The 24,995-nt window shown below is 47.1% G+C and overlaps 1 protein-coding gene across 3 annotated transcripts in view; it reads left to right on the top strand.

Moving 5' to 3' along the window:
- FMN1 (formin 1) overlaps window positions 1-24,995 on the top strand; it is a 517,710-nt gene that overhangs the window by 419,934 nt on the left and 72,781 nt on the right. For all 3 annotated transcript variants that reach the window (XM_063948025.1, XM_063948026.1, XM_063948027.1), the window contains 2 exons: window positions 2,313-2,372; window positions 2,558-2,678. In XM_063948025.1, coding sequence (XP_063804095.1) covers window positions 2,313-2,372; window positions 2,558-2,678 — 181 coding nt within the window. The remainder of the gene's footprint in view (window positions 1-2,312; window positions 2,373-2,557; window positions 2,679-24,995) is intronic.

Raw genomic sequence — 24,995 nt, forward strand, 5'->3', positions numbered from 1 at the left:
AGATTACCGTTCCAATCGTAGTCCACATGGATCGTTAAGTATGAAAAGGTTAAAAAAAAGTGAAAAACTCATGTCGACCTTTTGACCTGTCGACCTAGACACCCTGTCGATCTAGTTACTGTCGACCAATAGTGGTCGACCTAGACATTGTCGACCTAGTTACTGTCGACTTTCAATCCGGATCCCGCCCTAAGTAGCCCTAATTATTACAGTGTTCGCTTGTCAAGGATCTGTGAATATGAAGCTTTTTTAATATATATTTTATGGCTCTAGTTACCATACCTGCTGTAACGCTGTTTCATTGAATGTTCTTTCTCATCTGCTTTATTTTCCACTTTTATGTGCACTATTGTATATATTTCTCTACATTTGCTGTAATGAATATACATCCAGCTGTCTTTTGGTGTTTCAGTCTATGGACTATATCTTATAAATGTCTGTTATAATTTATTACTGATTATGGGTTTTGTAGACATGAGAGAGAACACCGTTCAAATGTTGTCATTTATTGTAACCTTACTAACAGTGGGTCACTAGGGTTGTTGTCGTCCTCCATGGACCTTATTCCATATCAACCCGTACAGAATCCTGAGTAAAAAAATGTTTGTACTATTGTTACTTGTAAACTGTAATTTTTGTATGGCATTGAAAGTAATGGCAATAGTAGTGACATAAACTACCAAAATTATATATTTAAATTACAATATCATGCACAATCATTATGTAACCAATGCCCCCCCCCCTTATGTTTGTACTATAGCTAATGCCCCCTCCGCCCACTAACATGTATCCTATATCCAGTGCCCTGTCTCCCCCTCTAGTTACATTTAACTTAAAGCCAGTATCCCCTCTCTCCCAAGTTATATTTATCTTATAGCCAGTGCCCCCACCCCGGTTACATTAATCCTAAAGCTAGTGCTCCTTCTTCCCCACAGTTCTGTTTCACCTATAGACGGAGAGTACCACAAAATAAAAAACTCTCTACAGTTCCAGGCTCCATTGAGTCCATCCTTTCTTCTGTCCACCGTCAGACTCCTGGGGATGAGATGTTTTGGTGTCCTTTCTCTGCCCATAGTAAACAGCGACCACTTAGAACAGTAGGAGGGGAGCAAAGGAGAGACTGAGCAGGTGTGCAACACGGTTGGTCTTCTGGTTGCCGAATGTCGGGATCCCGGCGCACAGTATACCGGCGCCGGAATCCCGACGCCCAGCATACCGACACACATTCTCCCTCGTGGGGGTCCACGACCTCCCTGGAGGAAGAATAAATAGCATAGCGCGCCACAGTGCCTGCAGCGTGGCGAGCACAGTGCCCGCAGCGTGGCGAGCACAGCGAGCCCGCAAGGGGCTCATTTGCGCTCGCCACGCTGTCGGTATGCCGGCGGTCGGGCTCCCGGCGCCAGTATGCTGGTCGCCAGGAGCCCGGCCGCCGGCATACCATACTACACCCGTGCAACACAATGTTATTGGGGTCTGCGGTTAGCATACCGCTCATCGCAATCCCGGCTGTCTGAATACAGCTGCCGGGATCCCGTCAGGGTCACCATACTGCAGGGATCACATACTGATCCCGTTACTGTGTAGTGCCTACTCCTGGCTTCCAGAATTTTGGTTTCACCCTGGTGCCATCCACTACCCCCTAGTGACACCACTACTTGCTAGGCCAGTGATGGCTAACCTTGACACTCCAGCTGTTGTTGAACTACACATCCCAGCGGAGTGTCAAGGTTAGCCATCACTGTGCTAGGCTAATGCTACAAAAATAAAGTACGAATTTTGTCAAACCTAATATTGAAAGCTAAAGATTTTAGAATTTTGGAACATTAGTTTACAAAGTCATTATACTGTAACATGAATGTATCCATTATTTTTCAAACTACAAATGTGTCCAGATACACGTATCCTCAAATTATGCCAAATAGCCTTATTTGGCGTGCCGTGAAAAAGTGACAAAGCAGCGCCATGCAATTTTTGCTAAATATGCATCTTTTTCACACTGGTAATGTGTAGGTGTCACCACACAGTATTGTGTGAATTTGCACTGCCACGATTGTGGAAAAAGTGCAAATCCTAACTCCCCTGTATAGTACAAGTCTGTTGGTATACTGCTATGGTGTAAAAAAAATATATATGCTATGTGAAGACATGTAAAAATAATCTGTGGCATTGTGTCTAAATCATGCCAAGTGACTCGCACCTTATGGAGCAAAGACTCTAGGTCATGAAGGACACATCTGTACAAGGACAGTATTCTACCATGGATACAATTATTATAGTGTTATGGATATGTAACATGTTTCTTGTTTCTTCAGGAGAATGACATCAGCCTTGTGGATTACGTGGTCCGTTATTATCTTCGACACTTTGACAAGGTGAGTTGAGACAAGTAACTGTTAAAATACTTAAATGAGGATCTTCCTCCACTTGCTTCACACAATAATAGCATTTGCCTCTGTATTGCCTAAATTATGGTCAGTCATTGTCAAAGCCATTTTTTCAGAATAAATTTGTCTGCTTCATTTACTACTGGTGCTGAGATTCCGCTATCTTTTTATAGGATGGCGGAACAGATAAGAGTGTCTTTCCGTTGCTAGAACCTCAGGATTTCTTTCTGGCTGCACAGGTGAAATTTGAGGACCTTGAAAAGGATTCACGGAAACTGCATAAAGATATTGAAGGTAAAGCCATGATGTTTAATTTGTTAAGTACACCTTTAGCACATCTCTGGATTGTAATTTATAGCCACAGACGTTTTAAAAGGTGTCCTCCACATTCATATTTAGATGGGTTGCAATGTTTTTTTGGAGAACTATGGTACAATTTTAGGGAATTTAATAAGTTAGTAGACATTTGACTTGCTCTGCCAAGATCAGAATTATTTTATCTTGCAGCTGCAACCCCACTTATCTGTAGCTGTGTTAAATATTTAAATTACATGCATAACAATATGCATTTAATATTTTTTAAATAAAGTAATCATTGCTGGGAAATAAATAAGCAAAAGAATATCCAGCCTTGGATCTTAAACCCGCCAGAGATTACGTCTTCAGCTGGAGCAAAAAATAATGGATATTTAATTTCTGAGCAATATGAAATGATAACGACAACGTAAACAACATGGATAATCTGTTAATATATTATGTGTGTAGCAATAATAAGACTGAACTTGGGGGTGGGAGGTTTCGTACCCATGTACGCCAAATCTGTGGGAAATGGTCTTGAAACATGCAAGAATTCCTCTTTGTCATCTGTAAGGCCATGTGTTTAACTCCACGGAGCTTTCTTGTTTAATAAGAGAAATACTTCTCCCCTTGCTTGTGTAACAGCTACTTAACAGCTCCGAGAAAAGAATTTTCAATTGGTGAAAGGGGTTTTTTTTGGAAGTAAAGGACAAGGCCAAGATTAGAGATTAAGTTTTAACATTGGGACATAAAATAAACAGTTTAAAATCTCTGCTTATGCTTTGACGGGTATGTTTGCAGCTCAAAGATCAAAGGCTGCTGCAATAACAACCACGCACATATTATGTTTCTTAATTTCAAGGTTTTATGCTAAAATGGTATAAATGGGAAACTTTGATTTGCAAATGATGTATTGTTGCAGTTAATCAACTTTTTTTGTCAAAAGTTTTAATTTAACATTCCCTTTAAACTGCCATCACGCGGGTATGGGACTCAGGGTCGTCAGTGTCTAGATTGACACACATTAGGTTGACATCTGTTGGTCGACAGTGACAGGAAATGGGTCGACACGGCCATTAGGTCAACATGAACAAGGTTGGCATGAGTTTTTTTTTTTTTGTGTTGTTTTCTCCGTAAAGTGACTGGAAACCCCAATTAATGCACCGTGTCCCCTCCCATGGCTCACATTGCTCGCCCTGCTTCGGGCAAGGTGCCTCGCTCTGCTTCCGCTGCTCTCGGCACAGGTTACTGTTTCCATTTGTAGTCCACGTGGATCGTAAAGTATGAAAAAGTTAAAAAAAATATATTTTTAAAAGTGAAAAACTCATGTCTGCCTTTTTCCATGTCTGCCTTTTTCCATGTCTGCCTTTTTCCATGTCAACATTTTTCCCATGTCGACCTAATGTGTGTCGACCTAGAGTCCGAATACCCATCACACACACAATCACCTACTCTCCCATGCACTGATCCAAAGGATTTGCTCACCGATCTCTATTCTGACATCAATAGTGATGGCCACATGTGCTGATCTCTTGACAGTCACTGTGGAGTCACTGCTTTCAGTGCTAATCACGTACTATATTGCAGTAAATGACCCCTGAACCTTCTAACAAGTCCTGTCTCCCTCTGCGTCACATACTCAATCTAGAGCCTGAGTCCAGTTGTTTCTGCAGCAGAATACATTGGTTTCCACAGGAACACATTGGGGTGTAGAGTGGATCTTGATCCAGAGGCTAAAGCTTTAGGCTGTCCCAGGATGCATTGGAGCCTCCTCTATAAAAACAAGAAAATTTCAACCTTTTCACTGCGCACAATGAAGAGCAGCCTTTGTGATTCAATTTTTTAGAAGTATCACCTGAACTTGAAAACATACAATTCTACCACAATATCACCAATAATGAATCTCTCGGCGCTGAATGGACCCCAACAGTCAATCAATGCTTAGTGAGAGTATCCCCAATGATCTTCCTGGGTCTTCAATTTAATCCTCAAAATGAAGAGAGAGACAGACCTCATAGGGCAGAGGGTATGTGTTGTGGAATATGATCAAGATGTCAACAATTAAATGGACTCCTACAACAAATGTAGGTCTACAAATGATAGTAGACAAATGCACAGGTGTATTGAGCGGATTTGACCCCACCAAGGATATAAAGCCACGTGTCCTCAAAAGAAAATAAGATTTTACTCACCGGTAAATCTATTTCTCGTAGTCCGTAGTGGATGCTGGGAACTCCGTAAGGACCATGGGGAATAGACGGGCTCCGCAGGAGACTGGGCACTCTAAAAGAAAGATTAGGTACTATCTGGTGTGCACTGGCTCCTCCCTCTGTGCCCCTCCTCCAGACCTCAGTTAGGATACTGTGCCCGGAAGAGCTGACACAATAAGGAAGGATTTTGAATCCCGGGTAAGACTCATACCAGCCACACCAATCACACCGTATAACTCGTGATACTATACCCAGTTAACAGTATGAAATATAACTGAGCCTCTCAACAGATGGCTCAACAATAACCCTTTAGTTAGGCAATAACTATATACAAGTATTGCAGACAATCCGCACTTGGGATGGGCGCCCAGCATCCACTACGGACTACGAGAAATAGATTTACCAGTGAGTAAAATCTTATTTTCTCTGACGTCCTAGTGGATGCTGGGAACTCCGTAAGGACCATGGGGATTATACCAAAGCTCCCAAACGGGCGGGAGAGTGCGGATGACTCTGCAGCACTGAATGAGCAAACTCTAGGTCCTCCTCAGCCAGGGTATCAAATCTGTAGAATTTTGCAAACGTGTTTGCCCCTGACCAAGTTGCAGCTCGGCAAAGTTGTAAAGCCGAGACCCCTCGGGCAGCCGCCCAAGATGAGCCCACCTTCCTTGTGGAATGGGCTTTTACTGATTTAGGATGCGGCAATCCAGCCGCAGAATGCGCCAGCTGAATTGTGCTACAAATCCAGCGAGCAATAGTCTGCTTAGAAGCAGGAGCACCTATTTTGTTGGGTGCATACAGGATAAAAAGCGAGTCGGTTTTCCTGACTCCAGCCGTCCTGGAAATATAAATTTTTAAGGCCCTGACTACGTCCAGTAACTTGGACTCTTCCAAGTCCCTAGTAGCCGCAGGCACTACAATAGGTTGGTTCAAGTGAAAAGCTGATACCACCTTAGGGAGAAACTGGGGACGAGTCCTCAATTCTGCCCTATCCATATGGAAAATCAGATAAGGGCTTTTACATGACAAAGCCGCCAATTCTGACACACGCCTGGCCGAAGCCAAGGCCAATAACATGACCACTTTCCACGTGAGATATTTCAAATCCACAGTTTTAAGTGGCTCAAACCAATGTGATTTTAAGAAACTCAACACCACGTTGAGATCCCAAGGTGCCACAGGAGGCACAAAAGGGGGCTGAATATGTAGCACTCCCTTTACAAATGTCTGAACTCCAGGCAGTGAAGCCAGTTCTTTCTGGAAGAAAATCGACAGAGCCGAAATCTGGACCTTAATGGAACCCAAGTTTAGGCCCATAGTCACTCCTGACTGTAGTAAGTGCAGAAAACGACCCAGCTGAAATTCCTCTGTTGGGGCCTTCCTGGCCTCACACCACGCAACATATTTTCGCCAAATACGGTGATAATGGTTTGCGGTTACTTCTTTCCTGGCTTTTATCAGCGTAGGAATGACTTCCTCCGGAATGCCCTTTTCCTTTAGGATCCGGAATTCAACCGCCATGCCGTCAAACGCAGCCGCGGTAAGTCTTGGAACCGACAGGGCCCCTGCTGTAGCAGATCCTGTCTGAGCGGTAGAGGCCATGGGTCCTCTGATATAATTTCTTGAAGTTCTGGGTACCAAGCTCTTCTTGACCCATCCGGAACCACGAGTATCGTTCTTACTCCTCGTTTTCTTATTATTCTCAGTACCTTTGGTATGAGAGGCAGAGGAGGGAATACATAAACCGACTGGTACACCCACGGTGTCACTAGAGCGTGCACAGCTATTGCCTGAGGGTCCCTTGACCTGGCGCAATATCTAGTTTTTTGTTTAGGCGGGACACCATCATGTCCACCTGTGGCCTTTCCCAACGGTTTACCAACAGTTGGAAGACTTCTGGATGAAGTCCCCACTCTCCCGGGTGTAGGTCGTGTCTGCTGAGGAAGTATGCTTCCCAGTTGTCCACTCCCGGAATGAACACTGCTGACAGTGCTAAGACGTGATTTTCCGCCCATCGGAGAATCTTTGTGGCTTCTGCCATCGCTATCCTGCTTCTTGTGCCGCCCTGTCGGTTTACATGGGCGACTGCCGTGATGTTGTCTGATTGGATCAGTACCGGCTGGTTTTGAAGCAGAGGCCTTGCCAGACTTAGGGCATTGTAAATGGCCCTCAGTTCCAGAATATTTATGTGTAGGGACGACTCCTGACTTGACCAAAGTCCTTGGAAATTTCTTCCCTGTGTGACTGCCCCCCAGCCTCGAAGGCTGGCATCCGTGGTTATCAGGACCCAGTCCTGTATGCCGAATCTGCGGCCCTCTTGAATATGAGCACTCTGCAGCCACCACAGTAGAGACACCCTGGTCCTTGGAGACAGGGTTATCAGCCGATGCATCTGAAGATGCGATCCCGACCACTTGTCCAAGAGGTCCCACTGAAAGGTTCTTGCATGGAACCTGCCGAATGGAATTTTGCTTCGTAAGAAGATACCATTTTTCCCAGGACTCGTGTGCAGTGATGCACCGATACCGGTTTTGGTTTCAGGAGGTCTCTGACTAGAGATGACAGCTCCTTGGCTTTCTCCTGCGGGAGAAACACTTTTTTCTGTTCTGTGTCCAGAACCATCCCCAGGAACAGTAGGCGTGTGGTAGGAACCAGCTGTGACTTTGGAATGTATAGAATCCATCCGTGCTGTTGTAGCAATTCCCGAGATAGTGCTACTCCGACCAACAACTGCTCCTTGGACCTCGCCTTTATAAGGAGATCGTCCAAGTACGGGAAAATTAAAAACTCCCTTTTTTCGAAGGAGTATCATCATTTCTGCCATTACCTTGGTAAACACCCTCGGTGCCGTGGACAGTCCAAACGGCAGTATTTGGAATTGGTAATGGCAATCCTGTACCACAAATCTGAGGTACTCCTGGTGAGGATGGTAAATGGGGACATGTAGGTAAGCATCCTTGTAATCCCCCTCCTCCAGGCTTGCAATAACCGCCCTGAGCGATTCCATCTTGAACTTGAATTCTTTTATGTGTGTGTTCAAGGATTTCAAATTTAAAATGGGTCTCACCGAATCATCCGGTTTCGGTACCACAAACAGTGTGGAATAGTAACCCCGTCCTTGTTGAAGTAGGGGCACCTTGACTATCACCTGCTGGGAATACAGCTTGTGAATTGCCTATAGCACAGCCTCCCTGCCTGAGGGAGTTGTCGGCAAGGCAGATTTGAGGAAACGGCGGGGGGGAGACGCCTCGAATTCCAGCTTGTACCTCTGAGATACTACTTGAAGGATCCAGGGATCCACCCGTGAGCGAGCCCACTGATCGCTGAAATTTTTGAGGCGGCCCCCCACCGTACCTGGCTACGCCTGTGGAGCCCCCGCGTCATGCGGTGGACTCAGAGGAAGCGGGGGAAGAATTTTGATTCTGGGAACTGGCTGACTGGTGCAGCTTTTTCCCTCTTCCCTCGTCTCTGTGCAGAAAGGAAGCGCCTTTGACCCGCTTGCTTTTCTGAAGCCGAAAGGACTGTACCCGATAATACAGTGCTTTCTTAGGCTGTGAGGAAACCTGAGGTAAAAAATTTTCTTCCCAGCTGTTGCTGTGGATACGAAGTCCCAGAGACCATCCCCAACCAATTCCTCACCCTTATAAGGCTCTATGTGCCTTTTAAAGTCAGCATCACCTGTCCAGTGTCGGGTCTCTAATACCCTCCTGACAGAATGGACATTGCATTAATTCTGGATGCCAGCCGGCAAAATATCCCTCTGTGCATCCCTCATATATAAGACGTCTTTAATATGCTCTTATGTTGGCAAAATAGTATCCCTGTTTGACAGGGTCACAGACCACGCTGCAGCAGCACTATCTGCAGGTTTCAGTCTAGTACCTGAGTGTGTAAATACAGACTTCAGGATAGCCTCCTGCTTTTTATCAGCAGGTACCTTCAAAGTGGCCGTATCCTAAGACGGCAGTGCCACCTTTTTTGACAAACGTGTGAGCGCCTTATCCACCCTAGGGGATATCTCCCAGCGTAACTTATCCTCTGGCGGTAAAGGGTACGCCATCAGTAACTTTTTAGAAATTACCAGTTTCTTATCGGGGGAACCCACGCTTTTTCACACTTCATTCACTCATTTGATGGGGGAACAAAACACTGCCTGCTTTTTCTCCCCAAACATAAAACCCTTTTTTAGTGGTACTTGGGTTAATGTCAGAAATGTGTAACACATTTTCTTTTTCATCCACTAGGGGTCACTGGAGTACTCTTGGGATATGGACGGCTTCCACCGGAAGAAGGCACTGAATAAATTAATTTTTGAGACTACTCCTCCCCTCCATATCCTCGAGCACTTCAGTGTTTTTTCTGTGCTCGACACAGTTAGAAGGCATAGTGGAGCTCGTCCACAAAGTATTGGAATTTTTTCTAAGTTTTTTTTTTTTTTTTCCTTTCAAGGATTTCCACGTCCTTTCCCCCCTTCTAACAGGCGTGGGTCAGGGACAGTGGAAGCGGCTGAGAACAGCCGTGAGTGTCGGACCTCTCTGTAAAGAGCTCCCTCACTCCACCTGCAGGCTGCCTGCAAAAAGCTGGACGGAGCTTGGATGAGAAGCCCCGTCATAGACTTTTGTTACGGTCCAGGTATGTTGGGTAGGGGCGGTCAGCTTATGCTGCCGCCCCACTATTGGGGATTGTATTGGGCATGTTTTACTCACTAACGACCGCTGCCCGGAGCGCGTGTGCATAGGCCGCTTCACGGCTCTATGCAGCGCGCTCTCACTCTCCGCCGCTCCCAGCATCTTAAGTTACCTAGCAGACCGCTGCTCCCTGCGCCGCAGCAGCCGATATGTTCCCCGCTGCCTGGCTACACAGGAGGCCACTCCACTCTATGCTGTGTGTGGCGGGCCGGGAGCGCGTGTGCATAGGCCGCTCCACGGCTCTATGCAGTACGCTCTCTGCTCCCGCTGACCGCCCGCATCAGCCGAGGAGTTCCCCGCTGCCTTGGCATACAGGTACAGGCCGCTCACACGGCCCTATGCAAAGTTCCACAGGCCCCGACCCGGTGCTGTACACGGAGGTCGTGGGGGTGGGGGGAGACATTAGCAGTATTGGCAGTGTTAAGCTTTGTAGAAAAACTTGGTACTTAACATGTTTAATGTTCTCCTGTCTGTTCCAGGATTCCTATATTACATCTCGGCTTAAGAGTGGTACTAGGGGAATTTGGGGGTCAGTTTTCTTATTGCTGGCAGGCACTGCACTTGCCTGATATATACAAGGAACTTTGGTGTTATTACTGAGTCGTGCAGACTGTCTGTGTGTAGTTTGTATTGTCTGTCTTTATAATGAGTAAGACACCAGCAAAATCTAAGAAACATTTTTCATGTCATGTCTGTAAGAGTGTGTTGCCTGATGGATCCACCACATGTACAGCATGTGTTGTTAATACAGCCACAAATACGATTTCCACAGAAGTAAAGCCAGCATCTCTGGACCCTCCATGGGCTTTACTTGCAGATGTATTAGTTGGTTTACAATCAGAGCTGGCCGCCTCTCGTGAAGAAAGAGAGGCGGCAAGATCTGAGTTTAAAATGAGACCATTTGAGTTACCAGGGGAGTCTCAATCTGGTCAGAGGTCCACCTTGAGTGGAAAAGATAAGTTTCCTTTTCCTAATAATTTTCCAGTCTCTGGGATACTAGACCTCACTGAACATGAGTATGAGGAGGGCGAAATAGACCAACAGTCAGATAGTGTCGATTTTGACAGCCCAGGTATTGATAATCTCATCAGAGCAGTACGTCAGTCGCTGGAGTTTACGGAAACTGAGGAGCCCCTGACGAATGATGAGGTAGTCTTTACTAAACGACAGAGATCTCCGATGTGTTTCCCTATTTCGGAATCTCTTAATAAAATGTTACTGGAAACACGGAAAAATCCGGATAAACGGTTTTCTATGCCTCGTAGATTTAAATCGAGTTACCCGTTTCCAGAGTCCATGACAGCTACATGGGAGAACCCACCATCGGTGGATTCATCCGTATCTAAACTTACAAGGAAGTTAACCATACCAGTACCAACTGCTACTACGCTTAAAGACCCTGCAGATCGTAAAATAGAGGCTATGCTAAGGTCCATGTATACAGCAGCTGGAGTGCTGCTGAGACCTGGGTTGGTTGGCATTTGGGTTACTAAAGCATTAATGGTATGGATAAAAGAGCTCAAGTCGGCTCTGCAAGATGACCATCTTATACTTCTCGCGGATCAAATCTGGGAAGCTGCTGAATATCTATGTACAGCTTCTACTGACGTCTGTCAGCTTACTTCTCGCCTGTCCTCATCGCTAGTCATAGTACGACGAGCACTTTGGCTGCGTTCTTGGCAGGCGGAGACGGAGGTTAAAAAAGGTATAGAGGCATTGCCTTATGATGGCGAGAAGCTTTTCGGTCCTGAATTGGACAAATGGATTTCTGAGGCTACTGGAGGAAAGTCTGTGTTTCTTCCATCGCCTACAACTATACCTAAACGGAAATATTCTGGTCCGGCGTTCAAATCCTTTAGAACTCAGCCCTTTCGTGGGCAAGGCACAGGAGCAGTCACGCCTGGTAGAAGAGGTCGGGGACGTAGTGCCCGACAATCCAATGCACGTCGTCAAGACACTAAGACCACTAACAAACCAGTGGCATGACGGGCTCCCAGCCCATCTCGGATCTCCAATTGTGGGAGCACGCCTTCAGAGCTTTCAGGGGGCGTGGCTGCAGACGTCCACAGATGGGTGGATCCGCAATTTAGTATTAGAGGGTTACAAAATAGAGTTCGATTATCTTCCGACAGGAAGATTTTTCACGACAGGACTGCCTGTGTCGGACGATAAGAAAGCAGTTCTGCAGGTTGCCATTCAGTCTCTGCTGAATGCTGCAGTTGTAATTCCGGTCCCCGTGCAGGAACAGGGGCAGGGTTATTATTCCAGTCTGTTTCTGGTACCAAAACCAGATGGCTCAGTCAGGCCAATATTGAACCTAAAAGGTCTCAATCATTACGTCACTTACCACAGATTCAAGATGGAATCTCTCAGGTCAGTAATTGCAGGGTTAGAGCCACAGGAATTCATGATTGCACTGGATCTCAAAGATGCGTACTTACACATTCCGATTTGGCCACCTCACCAGAGTTTCTTAAGGTTTGCAATAAGGCGAGACCATTACCAGTTTCAGGCTCTGCCGTTTGGCCTCTCATCAGCGCCTCGGGTATTCACCAAGGTAATGTCCGTGATGATAGCTCATCTCAGGTCCCTAGGAGTAATAATTGTTCCGTATTTGGACGATCTACTCATAAAGGCTCCGTCTCAACAATTGCTTCTCCAGCATGCTTTGCTAACGTACAATGTACTAGTTCAGCACGGTTGGATAGTCAGTTTAAAGAAATCACATCTAATTCCGTGTCAACGACTTCAATTCCTAGGGATGATTCTCGATACAGTAAATCAAAAGGTTTACCTGCCACAACAGAAAGTACAGGTCATTCGTCATCTGGTGCAATTAGTGCTCAAGCCACGCACAGTCTCAGTACATTTGTGCATTCGCCTTTTAGGCACAATGGTGGCGGCTTTCGAAGCACTTCAGTTCGGAAGATTTCACTCACGTCCGTTTCAACTGGAGGTGTTAGCGCAATGGTCGGGATCACATCTGCAGATGCACCACAGGGTGAGATTGTCGCCACAAGTCAGGGTGTCTCTTCTCTGGTGGTTAAAAATACACAATCTATCTGCAGGGAGACGATTCGGCGTCGTGAATTGGATAATTCTGTCAACAGACGCAAGTCTCAGAGGTTGGGGAGCTGTAGTTCAGAGTTATCGGCTCCATGGCCTCTGGGCAGATCACGAAAGATCGCTATCCATAAATGTTCTGGAACTCAGGGCGATTTACAATGCTCTAAGACAAGCAGTGTACATGTTTCGTTTTCAGACTGTTCAGGTGCAGTCAGACAATGCGACGGCGGTCGCATACATAAACAAACAAGGAGGAACGAGAAGCCGCATGGCAATGCGGGAAGTAGCTCGGATCCTCAGATGGGCCGAATATCACCAGGTGATATTGTCGGCAGTGTTCATTCCGGGAGTGGACAACTGGGAGGCAGATTTTCTCAGTCGTCGGGATTTTCATCCAGGAGAGTGGGCATTAAATCCAGAAGTGTTTCAGATGTTGATCCAGAGGTGGGGTTACCCTCAGGTGGATCTGATGGCATCCCGCCACAATCATCAGGTGTCACGATATGTGTCCAGAACAAGAGATCCAAGGGCAGTGGCGGTGGATGCTCTCACAGCCGCGTGGCCGTACAGCCTCGTGTATCTGTTTCCACCGTTTCCGCTGCTCCCGCTGTTGCTAAAACGGATCAAGAGAGGGTCCGTCACAGTCATACTAATAGCGCCTCATTGGCCTCGGAGAACTTGGTTCTCGGATCTCCTCGGTTTACTCGCAGACGATCCGTGGCCACTCCCACTACGTCCGGACCTGTTACAACAGGGTCCGTTCCTTTACCCCGATTTAGCGCGGCTGCGTTTGACGGGGTGGCTGTTGAAAAGGCCATCTTGAGAAGAGAGGGCATTCCGGAGTCTGTTATACCAACCATGGTACGAGCTAGGAAGCCGGTTACGGCAGCTCATTATTACAGAATCTGGCGTACTTATATAGGTTGGTGTGAAGCTCGGAAGTTTCCGACATCATCTTTTAATTTATCCCGTCTTTTGTTATTTTTACAGATGGGGTTAGATGGAGGACTACGTCTTTCCACACTAAAGGTGCAGGTATCTGCGTTGTCAATTTACTTTCAAAGGAAATTGGCCTCGTTGCCATCAATACATACGTTTCTACAGGGTGTAATGAGGATACAGCCTCCTTTCATTCCACCTACAGCACCATGGGACTTGAATCTGGTTTTAGATTTCTTACAGTCCGATTACTTTGAACCCTTACAACAAGTGGATATTAAATTTCTCACTTGGAAAACGATTTTTCTTTTAGCCTTAGCTTCGGCTAGGCGAGTTTCAGATCTGGGTGCCTTGTCGTGCAAGTCACCGTATTTAGTTTTTCATGATGACAGAGCGGAACTTCGGACGAATCCCGCTTTTCTACCAAAGGTAGTGTCGTCTTTTCACATCAATCAACCAATAGTAGTTCCGGTATTAATAGAGAATGCTGAAACGTTGGATGTGGTTCGCGCATTACGCGTCTATGTATCCCGAACGTCTACGGTTCGTAAGACGGATACGTTGTTTGTTCTCTATGATGCGGCTAAGAGGGGTTGGCCAGCCTCTAAGCAGACCTTATCCAGATGGATCAAACTGACCATACGTCAGGCTTACCTTCATGCTAGGTTACAGCCACCTACATCAGTAACAGCTCATTCCACACGTTCTGTGGGAACGTCATGGGCAGCGAGTCGTGGGGCTTCTACGACACAGCTTTGCCGTGCGGCTACTTGGTCTTCAGTGCACACGTTTGTGCGCTTTTACAAGTTTGATACGTTCGCGGCATCAGCATCTAGCTTTGGCCGTTTAGTGTTACAAGTGCCAAACAGCTCTCCCGCCACGGAGGAAACTTTGGTACATCCCAAGAGTACTCCAGTGACCCCTAGTGGATGAAAAAGAAAGTAGGATTTTGGTACTTACCAGGTAAATCCTTTTCTTTGAATCCATAGGGGGCACTGGACGCCCACCCAGAGCAGTTTATCTGTTTTAGGAAGTTCAGTGGTTCTTATGGTAACACACTTTCACGACTGGTTTAAATTTAACAAAGGTTAATCAGTTAGGGTGTCAACTGTTTAGTTGTCTGTTACGTTTTGTGTCAACTTTATTGTTGTCCGTGAGATTATAGGTACCGTATATACTCGAGTATAAGTCGACCCGAATATAAGCCGAGGCACCTAATTCTACCACAAAAACCTGGGAAAACTTATTGACTCGAGTATAAGCCTAGGGTGGGAAATGCAGCTCTAGCCGTACACAGCCCTCAGTGCCAGATATGCCCTCATAGTGCCAGATATGCCCCCACAGTGCTGCCAGATATGCCCCCACAGTGCTGCCAGATATGCCCCCACAGTGCTGCCAGATATGCCCCCACAGTGCTGCCAGATATGCCCCCACAGTGCTGCCAGATATGCCCCCACAGTGCTGCCAGATATGCCCCCACAGTGTTGCCAGATATGCCCCCACAGTGCTGCCAGTTATGCCCCCACAGTGCTGCCAGATATGCCCCCACAGTGCTGCCAGATATGCCCCCACAGTGCTGCCAGATATGCCCCCACAGTGCTGCCAGATATGCCCCCACAGTGCTGCCAGATATGCCCCCACAGTGCTGCCAGATATGCCCCCACAGTGCTGCCAGATATGCCCCCACAGTGCTGCCAGTTATGCCCCCACAGTGCTGCCAGATATGCCCCCACAGTGCTGCCAGATATGCCCCCACAGTGCTGCCAGTTATGCCCCCACAGTGCTGCCAGTTATGCCCCCACAGTGCTGCCAGTTATGCCCCCACAGTGCTGCCAGATATGCCCCCACAGTGCTGCCAGATATGCCCCCACAGTGCTGCCAGATATGCCCCCACAGTGCTGCCAGATATGCCCCCACAGTGCTGCCAGATATGCCCCCACAGTGCTGCCAGATATGCCCCCACAGTGCTGCCAGTTATGCCCCCACAGTGCTGCCAGATATGCCCCCACAGTGCTGCCAGATATGCCCCCACAGTGCTGCCAGTTATGCCCCCACAGTGCTGCCAGATATGCCCCCACAGTGCTGCCAGATATGCCCCCACAGTGCTGCCAGATACGTTCCCTCCCCAAGTGCCAGGTATGCCCCACAGTGCTGTTACTTACCCCTCCGTCGATCCCGCGCTGTCTTCTGGAGGGACACGAAGCACACAGCGTGCGCGGCTCTCCTGTGTCCCTCCTGCATCTTCGGCGGCCGCGGCGGGTCTATTATAGGAAGTGCCGGTTCGTGATCAGAGGTCACGAACGGGTATTTCCTGTAATAGAACCGCCGCTGCTGCCGCCGGAGATGCAGGAGGGACACAGGAGCGCCGCGCGCTGTGCGCTCCATGTCCCTCCTTCACACTGCTCTGCCTCTGCCTGCACTGACTCGAGTATAAGCCGAGGTGGCTTTTTCAGCACAAAAAAAAGTGCTGAAAAAGTCGGCTTATACTCGAGTATATACGGTAATTCTCCTTTTGTCAATCTCTCTATCGATCCTGTTCGGCTCAGTAAAAAACACTGAAGTGCTCGAGGATATGGAGGGGAGGAGTAGTCTCAAAAATTAATTTATTCAGTGCCTTCTTCCGGTGGAAGCCGTCCATATCCCAAGAGTACTCCAGTGCCCCCTATGGATTCAAAGAAAAGGATTTACCTGGTAAGTACCAAAATCCTACTTTTTTATTGCCGGGATCATGTAACGGATGTTCCTAGTGGATTGTGTATATGTCTCAACCTCGTCGACACTGGAGTCAGACTCCGTGTCGACATCTGTGTCTGCCATCTGAGGGAGCGGGGGTTTTTGAGCCCCTGATGGCCTTTGAGACGCCTGGGCAGGCGCGGGCTGAGAAGCCGGCTGTCCCACAGCTGTTACGTCATCCAGCCTTTTTGTAAGGAGTTGACACTGTCGGTTTATACCTTCCACCTATCCATCCACTCTGGTGTCGGCCCCACAGGGGGCGACATCACATTTATCAGCATCTGCTCTGCCACCACATAAGCCTCTTCATCAAACGTGTCGACACAGCCGTACCGACACACCGCACACACACAGGGAATGCTCTGACTGAGGACAGGACCCCACACAGCCCTTTGGGGAGACAGAGAGAGAGTATGCCAGCACACACCAGAGCGCTATATAATTTAGGGATTAACACTATATTGAGTGAATTTTTCCCAATAGCTGCTTATACAATATTGCGCCTAAATTTAGTGCCCCCCCTCTCTTTTAACCCTTTGAGCCTGCAAACTACAGGGGAGAGCCTGGGGAGCTGTCTTTCAGCTGCACTGTGAAGAGAAAATGGCGCCAATGTGCTGAGGGAGATAGCTCCGCCCCTTTTTCGCGGACTTTTCTCCCGCTTTTTTATGGATTCTGGCAGGGGTATTTATCACATATATAGCCTCTGGGGCTATATATTGTGATATATTTGCCAGCCAAGGTGTTTTTATTGCTGCTCAGGGCGCCGCCCCCCCCCCCCCCCCCCCAGCGCCCTGCACCCTCAGTGACCGGAGTGTGAAGTGTGTATGAGGAGCAATGGCGCACAGCTGCAGTGCTGTGCGCTACCTTGGTGAAGACTGATGTCTTCTGCCGCCGATTTTCCGGACCTCTTCTTGCTTCTGGCTCTGTAAGGGGGACGGCGGCGCGGCTCCGGGAACGAACACCAAGGCCAGTTCCATGTGGTCGATCCCTCTGGAGCTAATGGTGTCCAGTAGCCTAAGAAGCCCAAGCTAGCTGCAAGCAGGTAGGTTCGCTTCTTCTCCCCTTAGTCCCTCGATGCAGTGAGCCTGTTGCCAGCAGGTCTCACTGTAAAATAAAAAACCTAAAATAAACTTTCTTTCTAGGAGCTCAGGAGAGCCCCTAGTGTGCATCCAGCTCGGCCGGGCACAGAAATCTAACTGAGGTCTGGAGGAGGGGTATAGAGGGAGGAGCCAGTGCACACCAGATAGTACCTAATCTTTCTTTTAGAGTGCCCAGTCTCCTGCGGAGCCCGTCTATTCCCCATGGTCCTTACGGAGTTCCCAGCATCCACTAGGACGTCAGAGAAATGGGAAAATTCCACCATAGCTTAAGCCAATAATAATTTAATGCACAAACACAATATAAAACCATAAAATATGTACAGGGGCAGTAGTTCTGGACTCTCACCCGGTAAGTGGTCCACTTAATGAAGCAGACAAATGAACGGAAGTGTGTTAAAAACCAGGCGTCCCTGCAGGCTCCAAAGACCGATGAGAAGTCCAATATTCTCTCACCAACCTCCTTACTGCTTACGGCAGGAGCCACCTTGGCTGCGCTCACTAACCTACTGGGTAATGTGGTAGAACGCCTTACGCCCCCTATGGGACCACCAGTATCACTACAGCCACATATCGTCCCTATGATTAATCCGCTTTGGGCGGCAAATTTATCTAACCAGCTGCAACAATTAAATCAGTCTTTGGTTAGACAGATATCCACCCCAGGTCACTCCCGTGCTTCTGGGTCATCTAAGCAGGCTACTTACTCCTCACCATCCACATACCTCTCTGATTTCATGTGATACTGCTAGGGGCAATATGTTTTTAAACATGCTAAATGATAATTACTTGGTTGAATTAATCGAGGAACCAACTAGGTACAATGCAATCTTAGACCTGGTATTAACTAACAATGGGGAATTGGTATCAAATATTGAAGTAGGAGAGCCCATAGGTAACAGCGACCACAATATGGTCACATTCAATATCAGTTTTCATAAGCAGTCCTATGCTGGCTCAACTAGGACTCTAAACTTTAGGAAAGCCAACTTTGACATGATGAAGCATTAAGGGACATTGAATGGGAAATTCTGTTTCAAGGAAAAAATACTACAGAGAAATGGGAAATTTATTCCCACCAGCAGCAAAAAAGGAATAAAAATCCCAAACCAATGTGGTTTAACAAAAATATAAAGGAATTAATGGACAAAAAAAGACAAGCATTTAAAAAATACAAATCTATGGGGGATGCGGAGTCATTTCAACACTATAAGGACTGTAACAAAATATGCAAAAAAGGAATAAGAGCGGCTAAAGTAGAAACTGAAAGACTAGTAGCAAAGGAAAGCAAAGCGAACCCCAAAAAATGTTTTAAGTACATCAACAGTAAGAGACTAAAGAAGGAGATTATAGGCCCTTTAAAGGACAAGAGGGAAGTCTTAATCAAAAATGATAATGACATAGCAAACAAACTAAACAAGTTTTCTCATACGTCCTAGAGGATGCTGGGGTAACCATAAAAACCATGGGGTATAGACTGGATCCGCAGGAGACATGGGAACTTTAAGACTTTGAATGGGTGTGAACTGGCTCCTCCCTCTATGCCCCTCCTCTAGACTCCAGCTTTAGAATTGTGCCCAGGCAGACTGGATGCACACTGAGGAGCTCTACAGTGTTTCTTAGGAAAAGACTTTTGTTAGGTTTTTTATTTTCAGGGAGACTGCTGGCAAGTCTCCCTGCTTCGTGGGACTAAGGGGAGAGAAGTTAGACCTACTTCCAGTGAGTTCAAAGGCTCTGCTTCTTGGCTGAGGGTTTGATCGCTAGGTACGCCTAGATGCTCGCTCCCAGAGCCGGCCGTCACCCCCCTTACAGAGCCAAAAGTCAGAAGACAGGTGAGAAGAAGATCAGAAGACTTCAGTGACAGCTTTCTGAGGTACCGCACAGCGATCGCATGCTGCGCGCCATGCTCCCACTACACAGCGACACTACAGGGTGCAGGGCGCTGGGGGGGGCCCTGGTCAGCAGACAAACCTCTAAAATAGACTGGCAAGAGGGGACATAAGTGCCTAGGCACTGTCCTAACCCCCGCCAGTATAAATATATATTTGAAAAAAGCGGGACTGGAGCGCACCATTAAGGGGGCGGAGCTTCGTCCTTACAGCTCACGGAGCTCAGCGCCATTTTTCTCTCCACATTGCAGAGATGCTGGTCCTTCCTCACACTTCTGACTAAGTATCAGGGTGAAAAACGGGAGGGGGGGAGGGGCACCGGAATTTTGGTGAAGTATATATTTGTTATAAAAGCGCTGCAGGTCTGGGACATTTTTTAGTGTTCCAGAACCGGTGATTAGGCGCTGGGTTGTGAGCTGGCAAAACTCCCTCTGTGTCTCTCTGACAGGCTTTGCTGTGGGTCTGTCCCCTATATCCCCAGTGTGTCTGTAGTGTTTGGAACACGTGTGTCGGCATGTCTGAGGCTGAGTGCTCTTCCCAGGAGGAGGCTGTATTAGGGACACAAACGGCTGTGGGAGTGACCCTGTTGGCACCGCCGACTCCTGATTGGGTAAATGTGTTGAATGCCTTGAATGCTAATGTGGCTCGTATTAATAAGAGATTAGATAAGTCTGATTCTCAGAACCAGGCATGGAAGAAATCTGTGGAGGATGCATTATTGTAGGTACAGACCCCTTCGGGGTCACAAAAACGTCCGTTTGCCCAGTTGGCAGACACAGATACCGACACTGGCTCCTAAACTTGCCAAAATCACAGTTGATTCCGACGACGCGACTGTCGTTTTTGGGAATGATTCTGGACACAGAATTACAGAGAGTGTTTCTTCCAGTGGAAAAGGCTCTGGAAATTCAGAACCTGGTCAGACAAATTCTGAAACCAGCAAGAGTGTCGGGCCATCAATGCACTCGTTTACTGGGGAAGATGGTGGCGGCCTACGAGGCCATTCAGTTTGGCAGGTTCCATGCCAGAGTGTTTCAGTGGGACCTGTTGGACAAGTGGTGAGGTTCCCACCTGCACATGCACCAGAAAATAATTCTGTCTTCCAAGACCAGAATTTCACTCCTGTGGTGGCTGCACAGCTCTGACCTCCTAGAGGGGCGCAGGGGCGCGGATGCGAGGGGCTGGGGGTCAGTCACACAGGGGGAAAACTTCCAGGGCAGATGGTCAAGCCTGGAAACTTGTCTACACATAAACATTCTGGAGTTAAGAGCCTTTTACAACGGCCTTCTTCAAGCGGAACATCTGCTTCGCAATCTGCCCGTACTGATCCAGTCGGACAATATAACAGCAGTAGCGTACATAAACCGACAAGGCGGAACAAAAAGCAGAACGGCAATGGCGGAGGCCACGAGGGTTCCCCGCTGGGCGGAAAGACATACAAGCGCTCTGTCAGCGGTCTTCATTCCGGAAGTGGACAACTGGGAAGCAGACTTCCTCAGCAGACACGATCTCCATCCAGGAGAGTGGGGTCTTCATCAAGAGGTCTTCGCAGAAGTGACAAGTCTTTGGGGAATTCCTCAAGTAGACATGATGGCGTCTCGTCTCAAAAAGAAGCTTCAGAGATATTGTTCCAGGTCGAGGGATCCTCAAGCAATAGCAGTGGATGACCTGGTGACACCATGGGTGTTTCAGTCGGTGTATGTATTCCCTCCGCTTCCGCTCATTCCAAAAGTGCTAAAGATCTTACGAAGAGCAAAGGTTCGAGCGATCCTCATTGTTCCAGACTGGCCAAGGAGGGCTTGGTATCCGGATCTTCAGGAATTACTCATAGAAGATCCCTGGCCTTTTCCTCTACGAGAGGATCTGTTACAATAAGGGCCGTGCGTGTATCAAGACTTACCGCGGCTACGTTTGACGGCTTGGCGGTTGAACGCCAGATCCTAACCCGTAAGGGTATTCCCAGTGAAGTCATTTCCACACTTCTGCAAGCTAGGAAGGGAGTAACGTCCAAACATTACCACCGTATTTGGAGAAAATGTGTCTTGGTGTGAATCCAAGAAGGCTCCTACGGAAGAATTTCAGTTGGGACGTTTTCTCCATTTTCTACAGGCAGGTGTGGATGCGGGTTTGAAGTTGGGCTCAATTAAAGTGCAAATTTCTGCCTTATTGGTTTTCTTTCAAAAACATTTGGCCTCCCTTCCAGAGGTTCAAACTTTTGTGAAAGGCGTGTTGCACATCCAACCTCCGTTTGTGCCCCCGGTGGCACCATGGGATCTTAATGTGGTGTTGCAGTTCCTTCAATCACATTGGTTTAAGCCTTTACAAAAGGTGGAATTGAAATTCGTCACTTGGAAAGTGGTCATGCTGTTGGCCTTGGCATATGCAAGGCGGGTATCTGAGTTAGCGGCTTTGTCTCACAAGAGCCCTTATTTGATCTTCCGTGAAGATAGAGCAGAGTTGAAGACTCGTCAGCAATTTCTGCCGAAGGTGGTTTCGTCGTTCCACATGAACTAACCTATTGTGGTGCCAGTGGCTACTGACGCCTTAGTGGAATCGAAGTCTCTCGATGTGGTCAGAGCTTTAAAAATGTATGTCACCGGGACTGCACGGATTAGGAAAATGGAGGCTCTGTTTGTCCTGTATGATCCCAACAAGATTGGGGCTCCTGCTTCCAAGCAGACTATTGCACGCTGGATCTGTTCTAAGATTCAGCAGGCTCATTCTACGGCTGGACTGCCGTTGCCGAAATCGGTGAAAGCCCATTCTACCAGGAAGGTGGGCGCGTCCTGGTCTTCATTCCGGAAGTGGACAACTGGGAAGCAGACTTCCTCAGCAGACATGATCTCCATCCATGAGAGTGGGGTCTTCATCAAGAAGTCTTCGCAGAAGTGACAAGTCTTTGGGAAATTCCTCTAGTAGACATGATGGCGTCTCGTCTCAACAAGAAGCTTCAGAGATATTGTTCCAGGTCGAGGGATCCTCAAGCAATAGCAGTGGATGCCCTGGTGACACCATGGGTGTTTCAGTCGGTGTATGTATTCCCTCCGCTTCCGCTCATTCCAAAAGTGCTAAAGATCTTAAGAAGAACAAAGGTTCGGGCGATCCTCATTGTTCTAGACTGGCCGGGGGGTCTCGGCCTTACAACTATGCCGAGCAGCTGCTTGGTCGGGTTCAAACAGTTTTGCAAAGTTTTATAAGTTCGATACCCTGGCCGAGGAGGACCTCATGTTTGGTCAATCGGTGCTGCAGAGTCATCCACACTCTGCCGCCCGTTCTAGAGTTTTGGTATAACCCCATGGTTCTTATGGTTACCCCAGCATCCTCTAAGACGTATGAGAAAATAGGATTTTAATACCTACCGGTAAATCCTTTTCTCTTAGTCCATAGAGGATGCTGGGCACCTGTCCCAGTGCGTACTGTATCTGCAGTTATTAGTTCTGGTTATACACAGTTTGTGTTACGTTATAGTCAGCCTGTTGCTGGCATTGTTGAGGCCGTAGGCTGGAGTTCTGTTGAATGCCATGTTGTACGGCGTGTTTGAGGTGTGAGCTGGTGTGTATCTCACCTTAGTTTAACAATAATTCCTTTCCTCGAAATGTCCGTCTCCCTGGGCACATTTCCTATAACTGGAGGAGGGGCATAGAGGGAGGAGCCAGTTCACACTCATTCAAAGTCTTAAAGTGCCCATGTCTCCTGCGGATCCCGTATATACCCCGTGGTTCTTATGGTTACCCCAGCATCCTCCACGGACTAAGAGAAAAGGATTTACCGGTAGGTATAAAAATCCTATTTTTTTCAACGGTATTTACCAGAGATTACCAAATGCTGGGTCTAACACAAAATCTCAACAAAGATAATATCCCACTGCTAAATGCTTTATTTGTGTTAATCGGTAGTCTGTGACCGATTAAAAAGTTAGATTAATAAGTCACCTGGTCCAGATGGAATTCATCCGAGGGTTCTTATGGAGCTGCACGCTGAACTAGCAAGACCTCTATTTTTGATCTTCATGGATTCGGTTAAATCGGGTATGGTTCCCAAGGACTGGCGCATAGCGAAGGTAGTGCCGATATTTAAAAAGGGGAGCAAAGCTGAACCAGGTAATTATAGACCAGTTAGTCTTACATCTATAGTGGGGAAAGTATTGGAAGGTTTTCTAAGGGACAGTATTCAAAAGTTCCTTGAAGCAAATAAGGTCATTAAAAGGAACCAACATGAATTTGTGAAGGACAGATCATGTCAGACTAACTTGGCTTTTATGAAACAGTGAGTGCGAATCTGGATCAGGGTAAGGGGGGGGATATAATCTTTTTAGACTTTTCCAAAGCTTTCGACACTATACCACACATACATCTTATCTATAAGCTACAAGAAATAGGGCTAGGGAGCACAATATGCACTTGGGTCAGTAATTGGTTAGATAATAGGGAGCAGGGGGTTGTGGTTAATGGATCATTTTCAATTTGGACTAAAGTACTAAGTGGTGTGCCACAAGGGTCTGTACTTGGACCACTTTTGTTCAACGTTTTCATCAACGACCTAACAGTAGGTCTAGAGAGCATGGTGTCAATTTTCGCAGACGATACCAAATTGTGTAAGGTTATAAATACGGAGGGGGATGCGGAGTCTCTTCAAAACGACTTAACTAAAATGGAAACATGGGCAGCAAAATGGAGAATGAGATTCAACACGGACAAGTGTAAGGTAATACACTGTGGGGGCAAGACCAAAAATTACACCTACATACTAAATGGTGTAATATTAGGGGATTCTGTACTGGAAAAAGACTTAAGGGTTCACATAGATAACAAATTCAGCAGCAGTACCCAAAGTAGGAGTGCAGCAAAGAAGGCTAATAAGATATTAGCATGCATAAAACGGGGAATTGATGCAAGGGACGAGAGTATTATACTCCCATTATATAAATCACTAGTGAGGCCACATCTTGAATACTGTGTGCAATTTTGGGCACCGTATTACAAAAAAGTATATCCTGGAACTAGAAAAGGTTCAGAGGCGGGCGACCAAACTAATCAAGGGCATGGAGACGCTGGAATACGAGGAAAGGCTTGCAAGGCTTGGCATGTTTACATTGGAAAAGAGGAGACTAAGAGGGGACATGATCAACATCTGCAAATATGTAAGGGGTCAATACACAGAGCTTGGGAGGGACCAGTTTTCTATAAGATCAGCACAGAGAACACGTGGTCACTCGCTTAGGTTAGAGGAGAGGAGTTTCCGCACTTTGAGGCGAAAAGGTTTTTTCACAGTAAGGGCAATACGTGTTTGGAATTCCCTGCCTGAGAGAGTAGTAACTGCGGACTCAGTCAACACCTTTAAGAATGGGTTAGATAAATTCCTATTGGAATAAGATATTCAGGGTTATGGTGCGTAGGCACGCATTATAGTTAATTTAGCTAGTCCTAACTTAAAAATAACTAGTCCTATAATAAGACTGCACAGGAGACCACAAATAGGTTGAACTCGATGGACAATTGTCTTTTCTCTAACGTCCTAAGTGGATGCTGGGGACTCCGTAAGGACCATGGGGATTAGCGGCTCCGCAGGAGACTGGGCACAACTATAAAGAAAGCTTTTAGACTACTGGTGTGCACTGGCTCCTCCCACTAAGACCCTCCTCCAGACCTCAGTTAGATTCTTGTGCCCGGCCGAGCTGGATGCGCACTAGGGG

The sequence above is a fragment of the Pseudophryne corroboree genome, chromosome 12 (genome assembly GCF_028390025.1).
Source record: "Pseudophryne corroboree isolate aPseCor3 chromosome 12, aPseCor3.hap2, whole genome shotgun sequence".
Lineage (NCBI taxonomy): Eukaryota > Metazoa > Chordata > Amphibia > Anura > Myobatrachidae > Pseudophryne > Pseudophryne corroboree.